The 17753-nt window shown below is 35.9% G+C and overlaps 4 protein-coding genes and 1 long non-coding RNA gene across 5 annotated transcripts; 2 read left to right on the top strand and 3 right to left on the bottom strand.

Annotated features, from left to right (window-relative positions):
• Positions 1–148: 148 nt before the first annotated feature.
• Positions 149–1814, bottom strand: LOC104738685 (28 kDa ribonucleoprotein, chloroplastic). The gene is made up of 4 exons (XM_010458873.3): positions 1270–1814; positions 849–950; positions 440–748; positions 149–344 (listed from the first exon to the last, which is right to left on the bottom strand). The coding sequence occupies exons 1-4, from the start codon at positions 1708–1710 to the stop codon at positions 288–290; spliced, it is 909 nt and encodes a 302-aa protein (XP_010457175.2). The 5' UTR covers positions 1711–1814; the 3' UTR covers positions 149–287.
• A 1492-nt stretch (positions 1815–3306) lies between these two features.
• On the bottom strand, positions 3307–5613 carry LOC104738684 (pyruvate dehydrogenase E1 component subunit alpha-3, chloroplastic). Its single transcript, XM_010458872.2, has 3 exons — positions 4913–5613; positions 3905–4682; positions 3307–3755 (listed from the first exon to the last, which is right to left on the bottom strand). Exons 1-3 carry the CDS (start codon positions 5147–5149, stop codon positions 3478–3480), a joined length of 1293 nt encoding a protein of 430 aa, XP_010457174.1. The 5' UTR covers positions 5150–5613; the 3' UTR covers positions 3307–3477.
• Positions 5614–8065: 2452 nt separating this feature from the next.
• LOC104738683 (large ribosomal subunit protein P1y) lies at positions 8066–9320 on the bottom strand. The gene is made up of 4 exons (XM_010458871.3): positions 9199–9320; positions 8938–9021; positions 8407–8622; positions 8066–8304 (listed from the first exon to the last, which is right to left on the bottom strand). Exons 2-4 carry the CDS (start codon positions 9007–9009, stop codon positions 8251–8253), a joined length of 342 nt encoding a protein of 113 aa, XP_010457173.1. The 5' UTR covers positions 9010–9021; positions 9199–9320; the 3' UTR covers positions 8066–8250.
• A 525-nt stretch (positions 9321–9845) lies between these two features.
• LOC104738682 (uncharacterized) lies at positions 9846–12934 on the top strand. The gene is made up of 3 exons (XR_015581005.1): positions 9846–10076; positions 10705–10766; positions 12316–12934. It is a non-coding gene; the product is annotated as an uncharacterized LOC104738682 (long non-coding RNA).
• A 1867-nt stretch (positions 12935–14801) lies between these two features.
• Positions 14802–17465, top strand: LOC104738681 (protein IQ-DOMAIN 18-like). Its single transcript, XM_010458870.3, has 5 exons — positions 14802–15180; positions 15296–15595; positions 15793–16038; positions 16298–16438; positions 16513–17465. Exons 1-5 carry the CDS (start codon positions 15073–15075, stop codon positions 17308–17310), a joined length of 1593 nt encoding a protein of 530 aa, XP_010457172.1. The 5' UTR covers positions 14802–15072; the 3' UTR covers positions 17311–17465.
• The last annotated feature ends 288 nt before the right edge of the window (positions 17466–17753 follow it).

Raw genomic sequence — 17753 nt, 5'->3', positions numbered from 1 at the left:
ACCGGTGTTTGGCAAGATGTTCGACTGATGTCGTTGTTCCAAACTCTTATTTGGAAATTCGAGGAAGCAAGTAGTAATGTGGTTAAACTTGCGATGCATTACATCTGAGAGACTCTTGACAGTTACCTTTCATTTGTAGAGTAGTGGGTAAAGAGAATCATACAGAGGATTATATTATATATAATGGGTGATAAACAAAATCGAGATGGATATAATATGTAAAGGTTACTTCTTGAGACCTCGTTGAAGATATCAAAAGACAATACACCAAAAACAGAACAGTTGGTTCACGCATCGCTCTTTTCAACACCTTGTCTGACAATGATTCTGCGACCTTCGTATTCCTGCAAAGAGAGATTGTGTTAAAAGGAAGGAAACCAGAGAGCAGAGGTTTTTTATTTATTTATTTCAAGATCCTTATATGGATAACGAACTTAACTGTTTCATTCAATGATAGAGCCGCGTCACGTTCTTCGCTGTTTGTGAAAGAAAGAAAGGCAAAGACTCGGTTTTTACCAGTCTTACGGTCATGTAACACTCTCGTGCTTACGATTGTCCCAAACTTGCTAAAGTGTTGTCTCAAACCATCAGGCTGTGTGAACCAAGGGAGATTTCCGACATAGACTTTGTATTGGCTTTCGTAAGTGAGAATCTTCTTTGGGGTTGAATTCAAGACTTGAGGGTTTCTTTTGGCTCCTGGATTCATGTCAACAGAATACCTAACCCGCATTTCCCTACCGCCTACTTCCTTCATTGCAAGAAACCAAAAGCACTCTCAACTTTAAAAAGCAAGCTCAATGAAGAAGCAAAAAGAGAGTTTTTTTTCATGGTTTCTAAAGAGATGTTACTTTTGAATCAAGAGAAGCAACGGCGATTTTGGCAGAGTTTATAGAACCCATTGTAACGTATCCACTTCCGCGGCTCTCTCCCGTCTGAGGATTTCGCGATACCTGCCAGATCATATCAAACCTCTCTCACTTATAATCATCATATACTCAAAAAAGAGTTAAAAACAAGTATTTTTAAGTTTGATTCTGTCTTGATGGAAAGATAAAAAAAAAAAGCTAATGACTTTTAGATCACAATGTGGATATTATTGATCTTCTATTTGAATTAAGTTCAAAAAAGAGTAAAAAAGTTTGAAATTTCTTAAAGGCATTGTAGGATCAACAAAAATCTGGATAAGAGAATCATGAACTAATCACAGCCACACAGTCAAAACATAAACTGGTGAGGAGGACAAAGATGTTTGATTAAACAAAATTATACCTCTACGGAGATAACAGTTCCAAAAGGCTGAAACATCTCAAGAAGCTGAGCAATGTCATAGCTTTTTGGGATATTACACACGTATAGCTCGCAAGGTCTCGGTTTCTTAACTGGTGCGTCTGCTGCTTCGGAGACGACATCAGTTTCTCCTTGTACTACTGGTTTCGTTTCATCTACAACTGATAATTCTGAAGAAGAGACCTTATTAGGTTGCAGTGGTTGTTGGGCTACAAAGGGACGACGAGAAAGAGAAGAGAGGTGAAAAGAATTGGAAGAAGGGAACTGATGAGGTTTCAGGGATTCTAAGTAAAAAGAAGAAGAAGAAGAAGAAGAAGAAGAAGAAGAAGAGATTAGGGTTTTGTATTTGGGAATGGCATTGTGAGACGTTCGAGAAGAAGAAGAAGATAAGGGAATTGCGAAGCAGCAGGAGGAGGCCGCCATTATCGAAACCAGAGAGAGAGTCAAAATAAAATTTATAATTTGACTTTGGAACAATAAAAAAAAAATAAAAACAAAAACAAAAATAGAAATCGAAATTACGACGAGAAATCGGGTCGATTCGGGTCTTTCTTCTAACCCGTTAAAATCCGGGTTATGTTACATACACGACCAATACTTGGGTTCACTTCTCACTATAACGATTAACGATAACGACTAATTACTTCGACGACCCATGAAAAAGTGTTAACTTTTTTTAATTATTAAAATAATTTATAATTATAATTATTAATAAGTATTAGTGAATATATTTTATAAAATTATTAAAAATAAAATAAATAAAAATATATAAATAATTAAATAATTTTAATATACACAAAAGTTAACTAAACTTCTTTGTTACATTGCAAATTAAAAAAAATTAACTATATGCATTCTATAATATTTATAATCTTATCATAGATCTATGCTTATTTCATTTCAAATAATAATAAAATAATAATAATTTTGGCAAAAAAATAACTAATTAAAAAAAGTTATCAAATAAAATTAAAACAGCAAAAATCATTATCAAATTTTTTTTGATATATCAATTAAATAATAATAATAATAATAATTTTTTGTATTATATAACTATATTTTCGTTTTTTTAATAAAAAAATAGCTAACTCAACTTACCGCATCTTTTAAGTCATGAAAATTTCCATGATGTTGAATAATGTTTTGAGTTAATAATTTTACAAAGGACATAACTCAAAATTGTACATCAACCATACCACATTGTAACTCAGACTCAATTTCAAAAAATTTAGTTTTGTTCTTGATTGGTAATATTTTTGAATTTTTTTTGAGTTAAATATATAATTCAACTTAACTCAATAATAACTCGTATTACCAATGAGAGCCAAAATAACTCGTCATGGTTGGAGGTACGAAGAAACAGTACATTCAGAGACAACTAGGTAGAACGGAATTGCATAGAGAACAAATAAAAAAGGCAGATTTAACCATTTCGTGTTAGCTTACTCTGAACCACTCTATAGTTATCCTTTTCTAGTTTGAACCATTCCTATAAAAGGATTAATTGTAGCGTCGTAATCAATGATAATGTTGATTATCTATGATAATATCAAGCCTTACATCTTAATCTTTACGTTTTGCTGTTGTTATCATTAAATTTTCATTATAGAAAATGGCTTTCATTACTTATATATCTAGATTCAAATTTCTAAATGATATTTTTGTATTTGGTCTTTAATGTTGGCTTGTGTTAGCCCGATTCAGTTTGTGGTTAGTTGGATCTCCACTATTGTCATTAAATATAGATTGTTGATTTATTTCTAATCTTAATCCTCATCTAATGAGACATTGAAATTTATTAATTAACCGAGTAATAATGACAACTCACTTTTCATTAATTAACCCAAAAAAATACTTCATTTTTTTTGATACCGAGTAATATTTTGGCTGTTATCTCTCATGGTGAAGAGCCCATCTTCTTTTAAAAGTGGTTGTGTTTGGTTCTGTGTTCCTGTTTATCTGCGTTTATGTAATCACACAAGATATGATTCTAATTTAATTTTGTTAAACTCAACGAACAATATGAAGAACCTTGTGATAATTTTAGTAACTCCCAACAAAACATACCAAAAAAAGTTCAAATGATTCAAACTGATTCTCTGTGAAATTTAACTTAATGAGATATATAGAAACATTAAACAGAAGCCAATGACAGGAGTAGTAGACAGGTTGTGGTTTAAACATGTCTTCTCAGACTTGAGCTGTGCCTTCAGTAAACTTGGGGTCCTCGCATCTGTACCGTCCATCAGGTCCAATTCCAAACCCTTTTGGATCAGCAAACACATTCTCTAGCAACTGGCTGCGACCGGGCTGTGGACTCGCATCTGCAAACTCAACTGCTTCTTCCACTAACTCATCTATCTTCTTCTCTATCGACTTTAACTCCGCTTCCTTCACAAGCTTGTTCTCTATCAAATACTTCTTCAGTGCTGCTATCGGGTCTCTAGCCGCGTATTTGGCTTTCTCAGCTGCCCAAAAAAAAGATTGTAACGAAATTCAAATGTAACCGATCAAAAATGCTTTAAACTTTTAAGGGTTTGTTCAATTCTAAGATAAATACACTACTACAAGCCTCAAGAAGCAGTGAAGAAGTAGAAGGAAGGAGAGATTTTTTTACCAGCATCACGGAGCTCATCTGGATCAGCCAAAGAGTGTCCTCTGAATCTGTAAGTCTCACATTCTACCAAGGTTGGACCTTCTCCTCTTCTAGCTCTAGTGACTGCCTCTTTAGCAACTTCCCTCACCTTCAACACATCCATACCGTCAACATGAACACCAGGCATCCCAAAAGCAGGACCTTTCTTCCAAATCTCGGGGTCAGAAGTGGCTCTCAAGTGAGACATCCCAATCGCCCACAAGTTATTCTCCACAACAAAGATAATAGGCAATTTCCAGAGAGCAGCCATGTTCAGACACTCGTAGAACTGTCCGTTATTACAAGTCCCGTCACCGAAAAACGCAACAGTGACGTCTTCACAGTCCTGTTTCAAGACATCCCTTCTGTACTTTGAGCTAAACGCAGCACCAGTGGCGACGGGAATCCCTTCACCAATAAAAGCAAATCCACCAAGCATGTTGTGTTCTTTAGAGAACATGTGCATGGATCCACCTTGACCTCTGCAGCAACCGGTGACCTTCCCGAAGAGCTCACTCATCACAGCACGAGCAGAGACACCTTTGCTGAGAGCGTGAACATGGTCACGGTAAGTGCTGACGACGGAATCAGACTTGGTCAAGAGCTTGATGAAGCCGGTGGATACAGCTTCTTGGCCATTGTACAAGTGAACAAAACCAAACATCTTTCCTCTGTAATACATTTGAGCACACATGTCTTCGAATGATCTACCTAGTATCATGTCTTCATACAAGACCAATCCTTCCTCTTTGGTTATCAACTATAGAAATTTAAACAAAAATCATAAATTTTCATCAACTCCTTAATCAATTTAACAAATTCAAGGCACATAGAAATATATAAAGCTTCCAACTTTAAGTCCTAGAATGAACAACTCTGTCACATATTTCGATAGATACTAGCAAGGATCAGTAGAATGAACACGAATCTGGTAATTACGTATACAATTTACTCCACCTAGTAACAAAGTATAAGTCTTTAGAATAATACCAGGCTATTGATGGATTTCTTCTCCTTGACAACTTCCTGGACACCGACGACGGGAGGAGAACGACGTGTGGCGTGAGCGTGATTGAGCCTACGAGAAGAATGGAGGGTTAGGGAACGGGTGGATCCGAGGAAAGAAGAATGAGGAGCCAATCGGATCGGGAGCACGAGACGATTCTCTTGAGATCCATGGAGAGGGAGGGTGGCAGTGAGCTTGGTTGGAGCGAAAGCCGTCGCCATTATCGAAGAATGAAGAGACCAATGAGATCAGAAAATTTTATAATTTTAGGGGGGATTCAAGTGGGAGAGGGCGGAGAGAACAAGAGAGATGAGAGAGTTTGTGGGAACTTTGCAAGAGTTAGACAAAAACAAGAGGCAGAGAGGAGAAGGGCTTTCTCTTCTACACTCGCATTTGGATTTTGGACCCACCCAACTCTTATTTTTTCGATAATACCAATGTTTCAGTTCTACTACTTTAAAATCACACAATCCTAACTAAACAACTCAACACAAATCACTTTTCTTCTTAAATTTGATTTTTGTTAACAAAGATCTTACCAGAATTATTAGCACATGCTTTTTAATTTTAACATTGTACATTACATATTTCAGGAATGATTTTCTCAAAAATTATAAATAAAAAACTTGATTAGGATTATTATTATGAGTGCTAAGAAAATAAATGGAATTACGAAAAATATGGTAAACTATTCTCATCACCAATAGTTTGCAGGTAGAGTTATAGATGCAACTACTTGTGACTTTAAAACAAGGAAATTGAATTAAACCATGGGCATATGAATAAAATAATAATAATTTATTAAAAAATATGAATAAAATAATAGTTGTATAATTCTAAACTTTTACTTTAGTTCTCCTCCTATTGTCTAACTTTGGTTCCTACTGGTAACCCATCGAGAAATAAAAAGAACGAAAAGGAACAGGAATAAAAGAGAACAAATAAGAAAAAAATTATTTAAAAAAAAAGGAACGAAAAGGAATGGGTGCAGAGAAAAAACAGAACAAATGGTATGGCAAATGGTAATCAAAAAAACAGAACAAGCAAAAAAATAAAAATAAAAAAATTTAATCAAAAACAAGCATCAAACCCACGTACGAACATGATATACGAACATAAACATGAATTGCTGGAAATTTTGGTAACCCGTGATACTAATATGATAATTATAAAAAATAATCAACTATAGACGTTGAGAACTACGTCTTTTTACATATCATATTTGCTCAGCAATTTAATCTCGTTTCTTCAGCTGCTGGTTCATCATCCACTTTATCATCTTCATCAATTTTTTGATTTTGATGCATCCTCTTGTGTTTCTGGTATTACTACATCATCCGTGTTTGCCAAAGCAGATTTTGTCTCCTGGAGATGTGCCCCAAAAGTAAATGGAGAGTAACATTCATCTTGATCGACATCATGTTGACCATATATATGGTCCAACAAATCTTTGAAGGGCAAAGGCTTGTTCTTCAAAACCCGAACAAATTTATCTTTATTTCCAAATTCCTGTCAATGATTCAAAACATATTAGAATAAAATTTTCTATTTATATAAAAATATTATAAATGATAACAAAGAGACTTATAGCAACTCGATCATTCCACCACGATGTTGACATAATTATTTGTCCAGTGGACGGATCAACAACAACACCCGTACGTTCCATCATTTGCCTATTAATTTGTCAAAGCTTATGCAAGTACTCGATTTTGCTCTTTATCTCACTATCCCAAACAAGCTTCTCTCCGGTCAACTCAAATAATTTGTTTTCAACTCTTTTTCTACCAGCAACATTCGGCATTTTACTCGAGTGGTCATTTGATTTTAGCTCCGTAATAACGAGTTCAAGCATAATTTGACAATGTCTTTCCTTCCACACATACTATAATATATACATACTCAGTAATCATGTTTCGTTTAAATACATTCATCCTATATGCATTGAAATTTAATAAATAATTATATGCAAAACATATATACCTTTTCTTCGGTATCGATCCCTGATGCAGTGGTTGATTTGCCTTTGTTTCTTGAAAGACCTCCACGCCGTGATGATCCACTAGTCTCTTGGGAACATGCCATAATCCAAGTTTTTTCTAAAGATCAAAATCAAATACATAAATTAATAAAACCAAACACAAGAATGTAAGCAAAACAGAAAAAAAAAAAAACAAAAGAAGTCATGCTAAAAAATATTGTATGATTATTTTTTTCACCTGTACGTCTCTCGATCGTAGGGTTTTTTTTCTATACGATGGCTTTTTGTGCTGAAGACTATTTATAGTTGTATTTTATAAGACTTAAATTATTAAACAGTTCATGAGATAATTATGAGATAGATCAACATGAGTTTGAATTTGATATTGGATATGTACAAATTGTTTAAAATATAAGTTGTGAAACTAGTTGAATCAAAAGATATAAATTTAGAAGAGTTTAACGTTATCATGTACCTTCTTTTATCGTGAGGTCTTCCTTTGAACGTTATCATCAATTTTTTTTACAATTTATTATATTTTGCATGAATTATTTTTTTAAAAAATAATAATTAATTTGTTTTTCTGTTTGTTCTACTAACAAATTGAAGAGGAACAAATTTATTCTGTGATTCCTAAAAACAAAAGAACTTATAAGAATAGTGTGGGATCTATGTTTCAGAATTTGGAAGATATGTTACTTGTAAATAGTAACAAAAATGATGAACAAAGAGGAACAACACATTCCTGTCCATTCTTTTTCAAAAAAACTGAGCCTTTACCTTTCAATTTAATTAATTAATTATCCCATATCAACATTTGGAACTTATGCCAATAGACATACCAATGTACAACTGCAGAAGAAAGAAAAGAAACGCAGATACGTAACAGGCCAAACAACAACATAAATGTTCAAACATGTTTCTCAACCCACATGCCTTGTCAAAGAGAGGGTCTAAACCACTCGGCAACCATAGCAACGGCAATGGCCTAAAAAGCCTATCACATAGTGATTGTTCTATAACCGAAGTTAAGTGACTATTTAGTACATTTTATTAGACCCGAAGTTAAGCCTATCAATGATATATTCTTTCATTGTTTGACGTTTATTAGTCTAGACTACCTATATATATCTCGAACGGTTTCAAAGAAGAAAAGTAAGCAAAATCCTGAGTAATGGAAGCTTGAGTTATCCAACATATGATCCGAAAACGAAGATCAATAGATCTTTTAAACAAAACCAAAAGAGTAACTACGAAGATCAGTAGACCTTTAAACGACAAAATATAGTCTTAAATCGATAAAAGCAAACTAACGAAGTAGGAGAAAACAAGTAAATGTGCTTAATCGAACAAGCCGAAACCCAAATCTTCGTCACTCTCTTCTGCTGGTTCCTCCTACAAGAATAAATTTTACAAAATTAGATATAAAAAATGACCACAACAAACACTCTTCGTTAGGCTAAAGAAAAAGTGACTATATCTTATTATTCCATTTACCTTCTTCTTCTCCTCAGCGGCAGGAGCGGCAGCTGCAGCACCACCACCAGCAGCTGGAGCAGCAGCTGCAACTGGTGCACCGCCTCCACCACCAGCACCAACGTTCATTATGAGATCAGTCACGTTACGTTTCTCAGCCATCTTGGCGAACAACATTGGCCAGTACGACTCAACATTAACACCAGCAGATTTGACCAAAGTAGCGATTTTGTCAGCCTATCAATGACGTAAACAAACAGAAGCAAAGATCTTCATCCAATTCAACACACCAAAACAAACATAACTCAAACAGAAACAAAAACACTACTTGTTCAATTCTTGACTCTACCAATCAATCATCAAACTTTAAATACTTAACACCTCAAATAAAAAAGAAAACTTAGACTATCAACAACAGATAACGGATCTAGAGAAAAAAATATTAAGATTTTTGAGTATTAAGTCACCAGAAAGAGGTCCTAATCATTAAACTTCATTACCAATACAGTGAGACCAGTTCAGATATAGAACAAAAGAGGGAAAGAAGGATACCGTGATAGCAATACCCTCGTCCTCGAGAATCATAACAGCGTAGCTGCAAGCAAGCTCTCCCACTGTCGACATTTTTTTTGTTTCCTGAAACGAACAGCAAAGTATTAGTCGCCTTATTATTCACAAATCGGAATCCAAAAAATCGAAACGTTAGATCTATTCAAAAACCAAAAACAACAACACAAACGATTATGACATAACAGAGAGAGTAAAACGTTAACAAAGATCTATGATAGAAGGAAATGGAGAGTCGTCGAGTACCTTAGAGTACGATCGAAAATGCTTTCGCAACGCGGCTCGAGAGACGAAACAAACTTTGGCTAGGGTTTTGACAAAGAGACGGGAGACTCTTATAAAGCTATCCAACCAAGTAAATGGGCCATTAAAATAAAGGCCCATTTATAATTATTATAGACAGACAGTTGGAGATTATTGGGCTTTCTTAAAGTTAGGCCTTTATTACCTTTTGTGTATATTAATTGGCATTTAGTCAAATAACAAAAAGAATTCAATATGAAAGTCATTAGAAGAAATTTATAGATTAACGAGCTAATTTTGAAAAACAACGTGCAATCTCTCTCCGTCTCTCTCCGTAGCTACGCATATTACCCCGCACGGTATATGTCATCAATCAACATCGACGGACCCATAACGAATATATTCATGTTAATATCGATGCAAACAAAATAATATAATAGATAGAATTATTAAAAAAAAAGAAAATAAGACTATCCTTATTGGTGATCCTTATTTGTTTTTAAGGAAATTTCTTAATTAAAAAAATTAATTATTAATAAAACAAAATGTAAGAACTAAAAGAAACGTTTCTAATTTTAAGAGCAAAATAAACGTTTCTTCGAAGATAGGTGACGCAACGAAGACAGGTGACGCAATATTAATGGGTTGATAGGTGAAATGAGATTAATGGAGTAAATTTTTTTTGGCCTTTCTCTTTCATTTTCGAGTTTTCTCTTCTATCTATCTCTCTCGACAAAATCATTGAGTTCCTTCTTTCTTCTCTTCCAATTGATTCCCACATCTGATTCTCCATGGATTTGCCGTCGATTTGGTTCCGGTGAAGCATACGGCATTTGATTCCGGTGAAGATCGATCTGTCGATTTGGTGTCGGTAGTTATAGGTAAATGCTCTTGCATGTCGAGTAATTGTTGATTGTTTCTATGAAAAATGACTCAATCCTAATTTATTTATGTATTTTGTTTGTATGCCGGTTTTATTTGTGAATTAGAAGAGTTTCATCAATTGTATGTTTTGTATGTTTCTAAATGAAAAAGTGAGAAATGATGCATATGATCCGATTAGTCAGAGTGTTGAACTCTGTATTTGGTTAGATGGTTGGTTGATTCTGAGATTTTGTGTTTGTTTTATGAGTGTTATGAGTTGATCTATGTAATAGTCCGAGTGCTTTATTAGTGTTATGAGTTATAGTTTCATTGTTTGGGATATGTATCGGACTTTGTATGGTTGTATTGATTCTTGTTTCTATTCAAACTCTGTAAACCAGCCTCTGTGGTTCATAATCATTCTGTGTACTTCACTCTATCGTAATTTTTTTTAGAACCTTGTTCATAGTCGGATTGAGTTGGTTGTTGGTTGGTTGTTGTTGGTTATTGTGTCTTTAATGGATGTCTTTACACAGTTGGTATTAAGACCCATGTACTTGTATTTATGCTTTAATGGATGTCTTTACACAGTTAGTTTCATTACTAAAACCATTTCTTGTTTCTTGTTTTCTGAGTTTCTTTTAGTTGAGCTCAAGCAAGTCACAGTTAAGGAGACAAGGAAACAACATTTCAACCAACCGAAAGAGGTAAATATACACGTAACTGGTTACAAACCAATTGATTGCTTTGTTTGTTTGGTAGTATCTATTTTGGGGTAGTGAGTTATAGTATGATTGTTTATTTGTGCTCCTATGTGTACTTCTTTGTGACTAGGTTGTCATATTCTTAATTGGTGGTTGTTCTGTCATTAATGGAAATGACTAGGTTGTGTATTCATTGTTGTTTGGTGTCGAAAATTAATTGTAACTCCAATATACTTCACCTTATAAACTAAGTTTTTCTTGATCTTTAAACCACAAACCCGAATATCTTCCAACCAAAAACCGTTCTTCTTTTCTTTCTATATTCTTCCAAATCCCATTTGCTACTATGGAGTCTGACCATGATCTAAATCATTCCACAAATTTTATGGGACTTATGAATAGTCAGCAGGGGGTGGCTATCCTCAAACCATTTCTTTTGATTCCCTCTACCCAAATATACCTACTCTTTCGTCCTCAGTTCCTCTCTTTAGTTCCCAAGTCAGTTCCGCGGCTTCCCCAAGTGAAGACACAACTGCAAGTCGTAGGGAAAGAAGGAAATGGACACCTTCTGATGACCGGATTCTCATTAGCGGCTGGATAAACACCAACAAGGATGTTGTGAAAGGCAATTATCAGAAGGGCAGAACCTTCTGGAAAAGGGTTGCTGATTATTTTTCAGAAAGTCTACTTTCTGATGGCAATGAGAAGATAGGGCCAATTCAGTGTAAACAGAGATGGGCTAAGATTGGTGATACGGTCGGAAAGTTTTGTGGAACGTATGCTGCTGCGGTGTGGGCTAAAACTAGTGGGCAGAATGAGGATGATATAATGAAGATAGCGTATGATATGTACTATAACATTTATCAGAAAAAATTCGTTCTTGAGCATTGTTGGTTAGAGTTACGCTATGACCAGAAATGGTGTGAGAGTGTTAATGGTAAAGCACCTGAAGTAAGCAACAAGAAAAGACTCTTTGATGATCCTGCACAATCTTCAGCTTCTCAGACTGGCGGTAACATAGATGAGCCGACAAACACAAGGCCTACTGGTAGAGTCGCTAGTAAGACCAAACAGAGGAAGACTCATGCAGAAGCGAAGGAAGGGAAGGCTTTGAAGGAGTACCAAAACATGTGGGAAATAAAGAAGGAATAATTGCTTCTGAAAGAGAGATTGTCAAAAATGCAAATTCTTGACAGTTTGCTGGCCAAAAATGGACCTCTTACTCAGAAAGAAGAAGGTATGAAAGAGAAGTTGCTTGACTTAGTGGATGATTAGGTTTAGGACAAATCTGGTCGAGAAGTGTCCTGTTTGAGTCTGTTGAGTCTTGTTGAGTCTTGTTTGAGTCTGTTGAGTCTTGTTTGAGTCTTGTTGTCGGTCATGTTATGTACTGTTCATCTGATGCTTTTGTTATAAGTTGATGTGTAAACGAATTTCTAATTATAAGTTGATGTGTTTATCTACTTCTGTGTACTTCTTTCTTTTAAAATTTCTGATTATAAGTTTTAAACGAATGTCTAATTATAAGTTGTTTGTCTTATGCTTTTGTTAACAGAACAAGGAACACATGGGGCTCCATAGCTATAGCCAGCCGTCATCATCTGAATGTAATGGTTATCTGGTTGACGAACAATCTAGCCAGCCATCCGAGTCAAGTGCTTACAACTATGCAGAGAGTGAACCTGAGTTGGGATTCCCTAAGAAGTGTTATTGTGGTGCTGAACCTATCATTGACACATGTTACTCGAGGAATGATCCATGAAGAAAGTTCTTCTCTTGTGGGAACAGAGACGATGGGGAGTGCCATATATGGAAGTGGTGGGATGTTGTAGTGATGGAGGAGATGAGAGCAAGTGAAACAAACTATAGCAAGGTTGCATCAAAGGTAGATACTCTTACTCACTATGAAACTGAGCTGAACGAGATCAAACACCTGAAGAATGAAACTGAAGAGAAGATCAACAAGCTAAAGAAGCTTGTTGCTGAGTTGAATACGAAGAACAAAGGGTTTACATTAAGTTTGGAATTGGTTCTTGGTGTCTTATTATGTTTAGTTGCTATATTAGGTCTGATTATGTTTAAGTAGGGTAGTTTATTTAGCTTCAAAGGCACTATGGTGTTGTGTAATATGTTTGAGACTGGTTTCGTTCAATAACCATCGGCTATAATGACTACATTTTTTCTTACTCGGTATTGTATATATCGATCATTGCCTATTGTTGTTCACATGTTCACATATCACATGATATTGTTTTTTTCCTACACAAGAATACAACAAAGATCACAAGATATATGAGAACAAATAACTAACACAAAAATACAACATATATAAACACAACAAAGTCTCACGGGAAATGTAACAAAAGAATCACAAGATACACATTGTCATCTATATATAGAACATCTCTTCAACTCATTCAAGTCATTCAAAATTTACTTCTCAAAATTCTTACTCAAGTCATTTAAATTTTTTTTTTCAATGGGTTCTTCTTCTCATTCACATTTTAATTGTGCAAGGGATGATGATCCAAATTTTGAGTCCCATTTTGCAGAAATGTTTGATAACCATGATATTCATGGAGAAGCGTTTGAGAAAAAAAAAACGGGAATTCATTGAAAGAAATCGGGAAGAAGGCCACAACCGTTTGTGGAATGATTATTTCAGTGAATCTCCGACATACCCTCCCTATATATTCCGACGACATTTTAGAATGAACAAGCCATTATTCTTGCGTATTGTCGACCGTCTTACTGCAGAAGATCCTTACTTCTGACAAAGAAAAGATGCCACAGGAAGGCTTGGCCTTTCTCCGATCCAAAAATGTACTGCAGCAATTAGGCTACTAGCATATGGTGGCGGGTGTGATACGGTGGACGAATATGTCCGACTTGGTGAAACAGCTGCTCGTTTATGTTTGCAACATTTTGTCAGTGGAGTTATCAATTTATTTGGCGATGAATATCTAAGAAGATCCACACCAGAGGATCTTCAAAGATTACTATATGTTGCAGAAGAACATGGATTTCCCGGGATGGTTGGAAGCATCGACTGTATGCATTGGTTTGGAAGAATTGCCCAACAGCTTGGAAAGGCATGTATACACGAGGATCCGGCAAACCAACAATTGTTTTAGAGGCGGTCGCGTCATATGATCTCTGGATATGACACGCCTTTTTTGGATCTCCAGGTACTTTTAACGATATTAATGTTCTTGATCGATCTCCCGTTTTTGATGATATACTTTATGGTCAAGCTCCACAAGTTACCTACTACGTTAACGGCAGATAGTACAATTTGACTTACTATCTGACAGACGGTATTTATCCGAAATGGGCAACTTTTATTCAATCCATACCACTACTACAGAGTCCAAAAGCATCTTTATTTACTGAACGCCAAGAAAGTGCCCGAAAAGATGTTGAGCGTGCTTTCGGTGTCCTGCAAGCTAGATTCGCCGTAATTAAAAATCCATATCTTTTATGGGATAAAGACAAAGTGGGATTGATTATGAGGGCATGTATCATACTCCACAATATGATCGTTGAAAATGAACGAGATGGATACACTCAAGCTGATTTCCCACAAAGAGATGATGTGGATCTTTCATATTCTATCGATATGGCTTCAAATATCAGCAATGTGCTGAATGGTCAAACAATAATTCATGATAGAGAAGCGCATCACCAATTGAAACATGATTTAGTTGAACATTTATGGACTAAATTTGGAGATTAGATATGTTTCATGTTTAATTAAATATGTTTCTATGTTTTATTTTATGTTGTGTATTATATTTTTATTTTTTAATGTTTTGTGTTTTAATTTTAAATGTTGTATGTTATTTTATGTTTTTATTATTAAAATATGTTTCTATAATGTATAAAATAATTTTGAATATTTTAAATTATTAATTATTATTTTACTATATTTATTATTAAGAAACACTTTAATTTGGTTCTATCAATAATCAACAAAATTTTCCTCTTCTCTAAACAAAGTTTCTTTTTCCCTTTTTATTATTAAAAATTGCGTTAATAAACAACTAAGGATAGGCTAACACAGTCATCGGTGCGTGGTTGCAGTAAAAGAGGTGGTCAGAGCAAGTTCTTACACAAGCAAGCAACCAAAGATTATCTGTACTTGCTGTCTCTCTCTCTCTCTCTCCTTATTTCTTGCAAAAATCTAAAAGTAAATCTCAACTTCACGGAACACCCAAACACACACAAAGACAATGGTGTGTTGTTGTTAATAATAGAGCAGTGACAGAGTGATCTTTCATCTTCCCACACCAAAAAGTAAAAAAAAAAAGCCATGGGGAAAAAGAGCGGCTCTTCTTCTTGGCTTACCGCCGTGAAGCGAGCTTTCCGATCTCCGACCAAGAAAGAACATAATAACGAAGTCGAAGATGATGAGGAAAAGGTTCGTTCTTTCTTTCTAGATCTTGTTATTCGCTCGCTTCCGTTATAAAGTTTGAGACACTTTTTATTATTATTTTTATAACAAAACTATCTGTTTTGCTCTGTTTTTTCAACAGAAGAGAGAGAAGAGACGGTGGTTATTTAGAAAACCGGCGACTCAGGATCCTCCGTTGATGCCGTCCGGTATCTCTCCGCCGCCACCACCGCAAGAATCAGTTAACGTAAACTCGCAAACCTCCCCGGAGACAGCACCGAGTAACGCAACGACGACGACGCCATCGAACGCCGGAAAACCCTCCTCTGCCGTTTCCTCCGTCGCCACGTCAGCATCTAAGGTGGTCGCACCGAGGCGAGCTTATTACGCAAGAGAAAATTACGCTGCTGTTGTTATCCAAACTTCTTTCAGAGGATATTTGGTGAGCAATTTAATTAACAACATTATTGAGTTATAGACCACTTTATAGTGACAATGATGTGTCACATAAGATTTAATAACATAAACATTGTATATCCTATACAAGATCTAACAGTAAAAGATTTGAGATTTTTACTAGTTTTTTTTTTTTTTATCCAAGCTGTTTTGTTCTTTCTAATATGGTGGTGTATGGTTTAGGCAAGAAGAGCATTACGAGCATTAAAAGGGTTAGTGAAGCTACAAGCATTGGTAAGGGGTCATAATGTGAGAAAGCAAGCCAAAATGACTTTGAGGTGTATGCAAGCTCTGGTTCGAGTCCAGTCTCGTGTACTTGACCAACGCAAACGCTTGTCTCATGACGGTAGTCGCAAATCCGCCTTCAGCGACTCCCACACTGGTTTTGAATCTCGTTATCTTCAAGATATTTCAGATCGACAATCCATGGTTAGTAATTACTATAGCCTTCTAGGCCTTGCCTAGACTATAGCATAATTAATTGAGGTTTTATAGTTATAGTCTTATATATAGACAGGTTTTGCTTTATATGTAGTTACAAATATGGTTAAGCAGTTTTAACCATTCCTGTCTGATTTAGGCGTTCACGTTGGTTCTGTAAAATATGTGTGCCTTGATTGTTTGTTTACGTTTTGCATCAGGTGACTAATGTCTTTTGGATTTTAATTTGATTATGTATTTGTTGCAGTCAAGAGAAGGAAGCAACGTTGCGGAAGATTGGGATGACAGACCACACACGATAGACGAAGTGAAAGCGATGCTACAACGGAGACGGGACACAGCGTTGAGACAGGAGAAGACTAATTTGTCTCAGGCTTTCTCTCAACAGGTAAAATTACTAAACCGGCCAAAGGAAAAGCTTAATTTGAGCTTGTTGATAAGACCGTTTCGTTTCAATGGAAGATGTGGAGAGCGGTTGGTAACCAATCCGCGGGAGGAGACCACGAGGCAGAACTCGAGGAGGAAAGACCAAAATGGCTGGACCGGTGGATGGCTACAAGACCGTGGGATAAACGACCTAGTAGTAGAGCTTCGGTTGACCAAAGGATTTCAGTTAAAACCGTTGAGATCGATACTTCACAGCCTTACTCAAGAGCAAGAACGGGAAGCCCGAGTCGTAGCCAAAGACCTAGTTCCCCATCAAGGACTAGCCACCATTACCAATCCCGCAATAATTTCCCAGCCACTCCATCTCCGGCTAAGTCTAGACCAATACATATTCGGTCAGCTAGTCCGCGGTGCCAGAGAGACCCGAAGGAAGACGGGGACCAAGCAACTTATAGTTATACATCAAACACACCAAGCTTGAGGTCTAATTATAGTTTCACAGCTAGGAGTGGATGTAGCATTAGTACCACAATGGTTAATAATGCATCATTGTTGCCTAATTACATGGCAAGTACGGAGTCAGCTAAGGCCAGGATACGGTCTCAGAGCGCACCGAAGCAGCGACCCTCGACTCCTGAGAGGGACCGTGCGGGTTCGGTCAAGAAACGGCTCTCGTATCCGATCCCTCCACCACCGGAGTATGAGGACAATATTAGCTTGAGGAGCCCAAGCTTTAAGAGTGTGGCTGGTTCACATTTTGGTGGACTGTTAGACCAACAATCGAATTACTCTTCATGTTGCACCGAGTCTAATGGTGTTGAGATCCCTCCAGCGTCTACGTCTACTAGTGACTTTAGGAATTGGCTTAGATGATTTGTTAGGAATTGGCTTAGATGATTTGTTTGGTCAACGGTCACGATCTTAGTTCTCTTTTATTTAATTATTTTACCTTCAGCAGAAAGAAAAAAAAAACATTTATAATGTGTCGTTGAGGTTGAGTTGTCCTTGGAAGAAAAGTTTATTTAACCGATTGATTTGTAACTTTGAAGATTTCTGAAATGTTAAATGATCTAAATTTATTATTAGTGGATTTTAAAAAAAAATGTTTATTTGCATTCTAAAAGCATATTGCAATCACCAAATCGTTTAAAGAGAAAAAAACAAAAACAGTGACATCTAGAAATATTTCTGTTTCTTATAAATGAATGGCTTGTAGATCTTTTTTTTTTTTGGCCTTTTGCAGGCTTAAAAATTGGATAAAAAGTTTGAATCTTCCACTTTGGCTCCAGAATTTACGTTTTTGGTGATTTTGATAA

Source organism: Camelina sativa, chromosome 14 (genome assembly GCF_030686135.1).
Source record: "Camelina sativa cultivar CO46 ecotype springtype chromosome 14, ASM3068613v1".
In the NCBI taxonomy this organism is placed as follows: Eukaryota; Viridiplantae; Streptophyta; class Magnoliopsida; order Brassicales; family Brassicaceae; genus Camelina; species Camelina sativa.
Note: the sequence above shows the minus strand (reverse complement) of the source record. Positions and strands in the feature narration are given on the sequence as shown.

Bases quoted from the DNA above. Each gene is read 5' to 3' on its own strand.
- LOC104738685 (XM_010458873.3), bottom strand. From the start codon at position 1,710: ATGGCGGCCTCCTCCTGCTGCTTCGCAATTCCCTTATCTTCTTCTTCT. The intron at 951-1,269 runs GTATAATTTTGT...ATGATCTGGCAG, and splicing joins GAACTGTTATCTCCGTAGAG to GTATCGCGAAATCCTCAGAC. The intron at 749-848 runs GTAACATCTCTT...CTTGCAATGAAG, and splicing joins TTGCTTCTCTTGATTCAAAA to GAAGTAGGCGGTAGGGAAAT.
- LOC104738684 (XM_010458872.2), bottom strand. From the start codon at position 5,149: ATGGCGACGGCTTTCGCTCCAACCAAGCTCACTGCCACCCTCCCTCTC. The intron at 4,683-4,912 runs GTATTATTCTAA...AAATTTCTATAG, and splicing joins AGAAATCCATCAATAGCCTG to TTGATAACCAAAGAGGAAGG. The intron at 3,756-3,904 runs GTAAAAAAATCT...TTTTTTGGGCAG, and splicing joins AGATGAGCTCCGTGATGCTG to CTGAGAAAGCCAAATACGCG.
- LOC104738683 (XM_010458871.3), bottom strand. From the start codon at position 9,009: ATGTCGACAGTGGGAGAGCTTGCTTGCAGCTACGCTGTTATGATTCTC. The intron at 8,623-8,937 runs GTATCCTTCTTT...CGTCATTGATAG, and splicing joins ACGAGGGTATTGCTATCACG to GCTGACAAAATCGCTACTTT. The intron at 8,305-8,406 runs GTAAATGGAATA...TTATTCTTGTAG, and splicing joins CCGCTGAGGAGAAGAAGAAG to GAGGAACCAGCAGAAGAGAG.
- LOC104738681 (XM_010458870.3), top strand. From the start codon at position 15,073: ATGGGGAAAAAGAGCGGCTCTTCTTCTTGGCTTACCGCCGTGAAGCGA. The intron at 15,596-15,792 runs GTGAGCAATTTA...TGTATGGTTTAG, and splicing joins CTTCTTTCAGAGGATATTTG to GCAAGAAGAGCATTACGAGC. The intron at 16,439-16,512 runs GTAAAATTACTA...TTTCAATGGAAG, and splicing joins CTCAGGCTTTCTCTCAACAG to ATGTGGAGAGCGGTTGGTAA.